General features: G+C 48.7%; 1 protein-coding gene across 1 annotated transcript; it reads right to left on the bottom strand.

Annotated features, from left to right (window-relative positions):
• Positions 1 to 231: 231 nt before the first annotated feature.
• TCTE1 (t-complex-associated-testis-expressed 1) lies at positions 232 to 6,700 on the bottom strand. The gene is made up of 4 exons (XM_054280232.1): positions 6,502 to 6,700; positions 3,990 to 4,558; positions 2,521 to 2,970; positions 232 to 605 (listed from the first exon to the last, which is right to left on the bottom strand). Exons 1-4 carry the CDS (start codon positions 6,683 to 6,685, stop codon positions 429 to 431), a joined length of 1,380 nt encoding a protein of 459 aa, XP_054136207.1. The 5' UTR covers positions 6,686 to 6,700; the 3' UTR covers positions 232 to 428.
• Positions 6,701 to 9,228: the final 2,528 nt, after the last annotated feature.

Genomic DNA, 9,228 nt, shown 5'->3' with positions numbered 1-9,228 from the left:
AGCTGCTGAGGAACTAGAAACAACATTGCCTCAATCCTCTATGCTTCTCACATGCTCCTCAGCAAAGCCTTAAAGTTAGGTCTGGACTAGACTGTTTAGGTGGCAGAGACTTCATCTTTGCTGCTTTACAGGTGAAACAATATTCACTTGCCTGAAATAAGCTTGCTGCTGGAGCACAGAAAAGCATCACAGGAGGTGAGATTTAGGGTGCAGTGAGAGAGAGGGCTTAAGAGGCAGATTGCTCTGTGGTGCCACTACAGTGCCTTGAGATCAAGTGTCTGTCTCCAATGAAGTCACAGGTTGGATGATGTGGCTACGGTGGCAGCCACAAGTTGTGTTTCTCGGGAAAGCAAATAAAACCAAGACCTTGAAGTAGAGTGTTTCTAAGACTGCACACCCAAAGCCCATTGCTCCCTGAAGCACTTTATTCAGAGGGGTTCAGTGCTGGGGTGCTGCAGAGATGCCAGCCTCACTGCTTCCCGATTGGCCCACACAATTTTGTGAATGCGGAAATCTGTCTCCTGTTCCACCTCTGCGTGGCGGAGATCAAGCTCGGTCAAAGTCTTGTTGTTTGCCAGCCCTGCAAGCAGCTGCTTCCCACCATCCTGCAAAAGGATCAGAGGGGATGGTTAAAGGAGGACATCCAAAACAGAAGTGTATTGCTCCTTTTCCCTCCTCCCCAGGGCAACTTCTGCTGCTGCCAGTGGGAGGTCCATGAGATAGTGCCAAAAGGGATAAAGGCCTCCACCCAGGTCCGAAATGTTGCTCACAGGAGAAGTGCAAAGGAGGAGCGTAACCTTATGCAGCTCTCTGTGACATGACACAATGCTAATGACTCCCTCTGGGTACCATGTCAGGAGTTCTCAAGCTCATGCTGGTTAATAACACATCTGGCAATGATAACCTGAGAGGAGTCTGCTCCCCCCTGTCCCCTGGTTCCCAGCTTACTGCTGGCTGGGCACAAATGGATTAGAGTGCTGTTCCTCATCTTGGCAGTTGCGAGAGCCCCAGAACTGGCAGTTTTCTGTCTGGATGCCATTTCCCAGGCTGGGTTGGCTTTACTGAAAGGAGTATCTCATGGAACTGAAGACCAGCCTTCATGAGACAGAAAAGGTGATGTAGTCTTTGGGAGACACCCACCCAGAGGGAGGTTTCCCCCCCATACATGAAGCACTGTATTTAGGGATGTGACAATTTGAATTATTTTCTGCTGTTGCTATTCTCTTACAGGTACCAAATACACCTCCTGCCCCTTCTTCTCCATCCAGATGGCCCTCTCATCCCAACACCCTGCCTCTTAGCCCTTTTGCCAAAAAGGACAGAGCAAAAAGGTCTGGGAAGAGGTCTCTTTTTAATGGGCTACAGAGGTCAGAATTGAATGCATCTCTAGCAAAACCCCCAATGTTCCCAAAGATAATATTACCAGCCACCTTTTGGGCTGCCATGGAACTTCACAAATGGCTAACAGGAGAGCTCATCAGAAGGAAGATTCTAAGCACAGAGATAATTATTTACTAAACAAAAATCCTTCTATCCTTTCCAACCTTTGCCCCCTTCTATCATTAAACTTAAATGGTTTTCCACATCCAGGACCATAAAACTCAGAACTCACAAAAGGTTTTCTGCCATCAAATCCTTTTAAAACCCTTGTCAAACACATTGATGCCAATATTCCTGCCAGCAGGGACAGCTGGTCTTGCTGTCTCTTTATTTGACAGTGAGAATAATCGAGGCAGCACAGAAAGTTTAAAAGCCAGCATGATTGCTTTTGGCTGTCTAGTTTCAGATTTCTAAAGCTCTTTTTAATCAGCAGAAGAGAAGCGGTCTGGTTTGTGGGCATGTTGCATACTGCAGCTCTTAGGGATGTAGTAAGATCTATGGATGTTCTTCTGTCTAGAAAATGTAAGCCTGTGTTTTAGGAGCCACTTACAAGCACACAGACATGACACTCCTGACCCACCGCACCACTCCCGGGCCGCAGGGTGAGTTAAAGAAGCTCAACAACCAAGCCCATTTTCTAACAGTCTCCTCTGAGCATGTGATGGACAGGAGAAATTCTGGGAAGGGTGACACTATCTGTGTGCTGCTGAGTGACAGATGGCATAGCAGATCCAAAGCACAGAGGAAATGCATGAGACCCTCATCTCATGCTGCCTATCATTAACTACGCTCACATGTGCTAAGCGTCTGTGACTTTTCACAGACATGCTTCCTGGTTTTCAGTTTCCTGGGGGGAAAATCCCTCTCTGCCCAAAAGCCCAAAGCCTCAAAGACAGATTCAGCCCTATGAACAGAGCTAGATGTAACAAGTGAGGTAAATGCATGTTCATGCAGAGAAGGTGTCCTTCTCTTTCCTGACATCTGCTACAGTCTCTTCCCTGCTCACAACTGATTGTTATCGTTGCAAGAATACAAAATAAGGGATGCATTTGCCTCTGTGGCTTTGAGACAGGCTCAGGATCTGCTTTGCAAGGCCACCACACAGGCTCACAGACTGCAGGCAGAAAAGGCTTCTCTTACCAGCCCCAGGTGGTTGCATGAGAAGTTGATGCTTGTCAGAGAGGTGTTCTGAGCCAGGACCTGGGAGAACACTGCTGCAGTTGGCTCTGACAGGTTATTACTTCCCAGATGGAGGCGCTTCAGGCTCGTGTTGGTCAGCAGGGCACGGCCGATCGCCTCCCCGCCTTTGTCCTCCACAAAGTTGAGGCGCAGGTTCAGGGAGGTCAGAGTGGAGCTCTCAGCCAGGCCTTGAGCAAGAGCCTGAGCCCCCAGGTGACAGATCTGGTTGTTACACAGATTGAGGGTTTCTAGTTTGCTGTGGCTGATCAGCTTGCCAATCGCTTGTGCCCCGTGGTCCCTGATGAGATTGTGGGACAAGTCCAGCTCCAACAAGCGAGGGTGATACTGCAAGCTACGGGCCAGGAGCTTGATCTTCTCATCGTCCACTTTGCTTCGTGTCAGCTTGAAAACCTGTGGGCATAAAAACCAGGGTCACTACAACAGCCAAGGCTTTGGACTGAGCTTTGTACAAAACCATCATGGAGTTAAACCTATGGTCCACCAGACAGGATTCATCTCCCTTCACTTCAGACACCTCTAGCTAGCAGGCTCAAGTATTTGCTTTCCTAGTGGGCTGAAACTTCCAGAAAGCAGGGCATGCCACTGATGTCCCATGCCTATTCTACGGAAAAAGGGTTTGCCTCCTGGAAATGCCTGTTCCTTTCCTCTGACTGCACAAAATCTCTAACTGGGGGCTAAATTAAAGCAAGATAAAGCTGTCAAAACATCTGCAGCAACTGGCAGCAGAACCCAGCCCAGATCACAGTCAAACCTGTCTGAATGAACACGTGCACCAGTGATAACCACAGAACAATGTCCTGTGTGCCTGGGGCATCCTAATAGCCACAAGAGAGATAATTACTCTTCTGGAAGCCATATTTCCCAAAGTATGAGAGTCTGTGGGGAGTTCATCCAGCTCACTCCCGCTCCACTCTGGACAGCAATTCCCACTGATGTTTTGGAGGGGCTGAGTATCTGCACTATCCCTCATTGCTAAGGCAAGTGTGAGTGTTTCCCCACACTATTCTTGGGGGTCTTTGCTCCTCTGGGATAGGCTGACATGCATTTACTGAGCAAAACTACAAAAAACTCTTTATGAAAAGCTCCCTCTGGACTTTTCCTCTCCTGCCTCCCAGAACTATATGAGAGTTAAAACAGTAGAGTGCTGCTGCCTCTTACGCTACAGGCAACGAGTTTTGTGGGAGGAAACATTCTTCTCACTGATCCCCTGACAACCCATTCTAACAAGGACATGGCAGAACAAGATACTCAGCACTAGGCCAGCAGGTTAACATCTCTGCACTCTGTCAGAGTCTGTAACTTGCAAAAGGAAGGGTGGTACCAGCAAGCAGAACTGGTCCCTGTATTTCTATCCACAGGCAATTTGAAGATCTAGCTGAGGCAGTAAGGTTCAGTTTGGGGTATATTACTTTCAAGTTACGGCACATCCTCACGGCAGAAGCCAAGTTGGAGCAGTCCAGGTCAGTGAAGTTAAAGAGGTTCCACTCAAAGTTCATGCCACAGCTCTTCACATCATAAATGAGATGAAGCTCTTCAAGGTGAGGGAGAGAAGTAAGGAGCTCTTTCAGGTTGTAGTGATGCTTGTAGACCTCACCCATTTCAGCCTCATCCTCTGCGTCAGAGAGGTCATGGCCCTCCTCCTTTGGATCCACGAGCAAAGGTGGCAAGAACTGATTGATCTCCAGTTTTCGCACGTAGTCTTGGCAGAGCGGGATCAGGTCTAGGACCTGGTCGGGGTCTGTGTGGTTAGGGATGAAAAACTTCAGAATGTTCTCCAGGTGACGTTCAAAGAACATCCGTTTCCAGCTGTCCCCATAGTTGGACACGTCACACACTTGCCAGCGCTCCATACAGCACCTCTTCCAGTACTCCTCATGGCTTACTCTGTTGGCAGTCACAGAGAGTGGAAGGCTGGTGGAGAGCCTCTCCACCACCTTCTTTTGGTGCTCAGGCAGAAGATCATTCAAAATAGGGTTGTCTGGAAGAGATAAAAAGAATGAGAGGTTGGTCTGGGCATAGGAACAATTGCTGGCACTATGGTTCTGCCCCGGCCCCCAGCTGTGTGCCCATGCCCTCCCCTCTGATGGTACTGGCTCTCTCCTTGGTTGCCAGAACCTGGAGCACAGAGCTAAGTTGGCAGAACACATGTAGGATTCATCTGTACATTTCCATGTATGATTTCTAACTTTTACAATGAAACATCAGTGCAATTTGGTTTACTCTCATAATATTTGGGAACTGCACCAGACACTGTGCTCCCCATTTCAACTTGGTTTGAATGCCAAAAAAATCTTGGTTTTATATTCAGGGCAAGAATTCTGTTCCCAAGAGAACTAATTCAGCCTTACAGTGATGGGAGAGCTTGGCCTGCCATTTGCTGAACTTTTTCCCTTTTGGTTTCTAAGCATATTGAAGAACAGTATTTGAGAACAACTGTGTGCTTTTCATGCAGGTCCTTGTGCCTATTTATCTTAATTCAAGCATTGGTCTTACCTCAAATTGATTCCTGCTCTTTTTAGCTGAGGCACACTCCTAGCTTTTAGGTCCACCTTGTTTAAACAAAAATTCTGTTTTCCCAGGTACATTTTCCCCTGAGTCTCTTTCCCAATGCTTGTCCTAAGCTGTCTTCTCTGTCACAGCTGCCTTCTCTGGTGGAAGTTCTTTGTGCCCAGAAATGCCAGAGAAAAGCCACGTGTACTCACACCATGAATATTTGGTCATACATACACAGTTGTGTTGAGTAACATAAATCATCAGTGAAGAAACTTATCTGTGCATGGGAAACCAGATTATGAAACACAAAGTGGGATTAGCTTTATAGTTCCCCAATTTCTGGGGCATTCCCTTCCTAAGGACACTGACAGTTTTACCACAGCCTCTTCCTGGAGTCTATTTCCAGTATGCCACAGCTGACACTGTGGTGACCTTCTCTGCCAAGTCCCATGACACAAGCAGAGGTGGGACACGTATGGGGAGGGCTGGGCTAGCTTCACTCAGGCTCACTCAGGCCCCACTGTGGGCAAGGTGCAGCCTCACAGCTCAGGTAACAGCACGAGGGTCCCCATGAAAATGAGCACACAGATTTTATGTGTGCACAGTGCAGGTCCAATGCAATTGGCCTCAAACTGACTGATCAGGCTGCTGGGACTGCAAGGTTGTCCCAGCTCAGACCCTCAAGTACCTTCAGCTCCTGGCATAAGGCAGCACTAAGCTCCTTTGTACTGTCTTACAGTCCCAGTGTGGACATAGCCTTAAAACTATCTTTTGTCTTTGCTGCCATTTCACTGAGTCAGCCAAAAAGACAGGCCCTTCTTCTCCGCCTCCCAGTCAGTTCTTTCTCAGATGAGACACGCTTCTTCTGTTTTGCTGTGTTTCATCAGTCCACCTGCTTCAAAAGCACATTCCCTGCCTGAGGATATAACTTGTCACATCACCACCAAAAGCCATGGAGGAGGGCTCAGCCTGTGAGTACAATACTGAGATGATAGCTCCTCTGGGCAGGAGCAATTCTGCATCTCTTTGTACAGCACTCAGTACAACAGGGCCCCATCCTCGAGCGCTACCCTAACGTCTGTACGAATCAAGAGTGGGAAAAAGCAACTGCACAGCCCCAGTCATGGTTGAGGTGAGTCCAGAAGAGCATGGATGGAAGATGATGTGATAGAACAAGCTCAGTACAGAGTCACATCCTGGAGTGCAGCCCAGAGGACTACAGCCATCCCTGGAGTGTACAGATACATACTTAGCAACTAAACAGTTTGTTTAACTGGCTGCCCAAGGGGATATTTCTCCCCATCTGCTCCTCTGGCAGGGCTGGGTGCCACACTGCCTTTCAGATGCATCTGCCTGCCTTGGTGACCCTCTGCTCTGTGGGACTGACCCTTTTTCCACGTGTCCTAGAGTCAATGTGCTCCCACTTACTTTCGAAATTGTGAGCGATGTGCTGGAGGCAGAGCTCCGTGAGGGGGGGGACAGTGACCAGGGACCAGCTGAGATCCTCAGTGATGCAGCGGCGTGTGTAGAACGAGACATCAGTGAGGCTGGCCTGAGGTGGACACGGTGAGGGAAGGGATCTGCTCTTATCACCAGCTTCTGGCTGCTGCATCCTTGCTCAGGACCTACTTCTCCTTCAGGAGAAGCAAGGGGAAAATTCCTTGAGAGTCACCACTAAGTGGTTACCTGCAAAATAAAAAGGCAGCTTTAGAAAGAAGCTGGCAACATTAATGGTCAGCTCACACTGCTCTCCTGCAACACACTTGCCCTTTGCCTGCCACCTTTGCTTTGAACTGGAAGCATTGCAGCCAAACAACTATTACTGAGCCTCATCTTTATACCCTGCCCTGTGCAAAGAGGTCTCTAGGCACCACATACAATAATGAGATAATAACGTGGTGTTAATTCAGAGTGCTGTTGAAGAGGATGGACAGGAATTGATTGTTTACTGCCTTTTCCAATAAAAGTAATAGGGGAAGCTGGCAGGAGCTAGGCTTAAAGCAAAGGGTTCTTCACACAGGCTGCAGTTGAACTGGGGAATTCCTTGCCACAGGATGTTGTGGATGTTAGGAGTCTGCAGATTCTAAGAAAAGTCCATGATAGAGAAACCCTTTGAGAAATGATGAAATACACAGAAGTCATGTGGCTCAGTGTGAGCAGCTGAACACAGCTGGAGGTGGGGAAAGTGCTGGAGGAAAGAACACATACTTGCATTGTTTTTCTACTCTTCTCCAGGTGTCTGCTTCTAGCCACTGTCAGAGATGGGTTTTTGGGCCAGCTATCCCCTGGTTTGATCCGGTATGTCTGTTCTTATGACTCTCTAAAGACAGATGCTTTACAGATGAATACATTTAAGTGTATTCTTTTCCTGCTTTTCTCCATTATTCTCTGGCTGAACTCCTTCCAAACATCCATTAACTGATGAGATGGGTAAGACCTGTTCAGACCACACTGAGCCTAAGTAGATATGAGCTAAAAGAATCAGCCTGGAGCAGAAGGAAGGATGCCTGGTCCTATTAACTTTGCAGAGCTTTCCCAGACCAAAGTTTTCCATTTGCTGTTTCCTATTCCAGCCTCAAGGCCAGTGCTCTCAGAATCCCACACGTATGGTTATTGCCTGGAAGTCCTAATGGTTCTCTAACCAGCCAGTCTGAAAGAGGCAGAAAAGACACCAGGAAAGAAGCATCCACTTGAGTTTTGGGTTCCACAAGAGCACCTAGGTCTGGTGAGCATCCCCCAGGGCTTACAGACCCATGCTGATCCTTACTGGGACTAATGGGACTTAACAGGGCTGCAGCACAGGGCTGGGCAGTTTCAGGCTGCAGGACACCTAAAAGAAGCATGAGGCAGAGATGGATGGCAGTGCCAGAGGTGAGAACACCTTCCTGCAAGACCAAGAGGATATCTCAGGGCAGTGGTGGCCTTGCACCACCAGGACCAAAGGATCCTGTGGAAGGATAACTGCCATGTAGCATCTTTGGCCACCATATCCCTCACCTGAAGGGTGGTTTGATCCCAACCAGCTCCTCCTTTGTGAGGGATGTGACCCAGACAGTGGTCCCTAGATGAAACACCTTAGTCCTTCCTTCCCCTGCACAAGGTTGCTCCTTTCACCTCTGCCTTCCCAGCTGGTGCTGCTTCTGCCCTCTCCCTGAAAGCTTTGGAGCTGGCTTTGCTAGTGTTACTCCCTCTGCTCCTTCCCCCTCCAAAAGGCATCTGAGGAAGGGCCTGCAAAAGAGGGAAGAGAGAAGATCTGTAAAATACTGAGGTCTAGAAGAGAGGAGCAAATGCTTCATGCTGCAAATATGTCAGCAGAGGCTTCTTCAAATGCACTTGAGGCAGGCCTGAGAGGGACAGTTGGGAAAGGGTGGGGATGGCAGAGGCAGGGCACTCTCTGGGCCAAAGCAGGAGGATGAAGGGTGCCAAGGACAGGGAAGCTGTATTTCCTGGGAGGCAGTAGTGTACAGATGACAAAGGTAAAGGCTGTAGAAAAAGGGAGCCTGATCTGATGAAGGGTGGAAATGGGGAGAGAAGGAGTGAGTGTTAGGCAGCTGTGAGAATGCTGGGAATCCTTCCCCTGCAAAGGTCCTTGTGCCTATGGAAGGTGCTATGATGATGGGTCACCTTTCAGGGGGAAAAGAAGAGACCTGATTCTCCACAGCACACTAACCCAGCTGAGACCCAACTCCTGGTGTGCTTGATGGACTTCTATGGAAGGGCAAAACACAGCCAGAAGTCAGTGAGGTGGCATTAATAGAAGTGACTGGGAAAATTGTTTTCTCCTTGCTCAGTCCTTTGTACTATTCAAAAGGCATCTGTATCATTTTGTCCCCCAGGCCAATCACAGCTGATTGGAGCTTCTGATGGCTTTCCTGACCTTTTGGAAACAATCATTAAAAGGCAGCTGTTGGGGAGAGCCAGTGCAGCATTGATGGCCTCGGATTATTTCCTGTTTGTTCCAGGAGGTCATGGCATTGCCTGTTTACCCATGGCAGGTTGATTTTCAGAGGGTAGGTAACCCATGGCACATGCAGGGCTGCCAAATGGGCTCCAAGAGTCCAGGCAGGAGACACAGCTGCCCTGAGGCAGTGCTGCCCAGGCTGCTGAGAGGCTTTCCCTTGATCTGAGCCCGAGAGCAAGTCAGCTCAGCTGACT

This window comes from Melozone crissalis, unplaced genomic scaffold (assembly GCF_028551555.1).
Source record: "Melozone crissalis strain CALT ecotype California unplaced genomic scaffold, PUWL_Pcris_2 ptg000027l_1, whole genome shotgun sequence".
Taxonomy (NCBI): domain Eukaryota; kingdom Metazoa; phylum Chordata; class Aves; order Passeriformes; family Passerellidae; genus Melozone; species Melozone crissalis.
Note: the sequence above shows the minus strand (reverse complement) of the source record. Positions and strands in the feature narration are given on the sequence as shown.

Excerpts from the sequence above, each read along its gene's own strand:
- TCTE1 (XM_054280232.1), bottom strand. The coding sequence starts at position 6,685 with ATGCAGCAGCCAGAAGCTGGTGATAAGAGCAGATCCCTTCCCTCACCG. Across the intron at positions 4,559-6,501 it reads CATCGCTCACAATTTCGAAA|ACAACCCTATTTTGAATGAT; the intron begins GTAAGTGGGAGC and ends TATCTCTTCCAG. Across the intron at positions 606-2,520 it reads CATGCAACCACCTGGGGCTG|GATGGTGGGAAGCAGCTGCT; the intron begins GTAAGAGAAGCC and ends ATCCTTTTGCAG.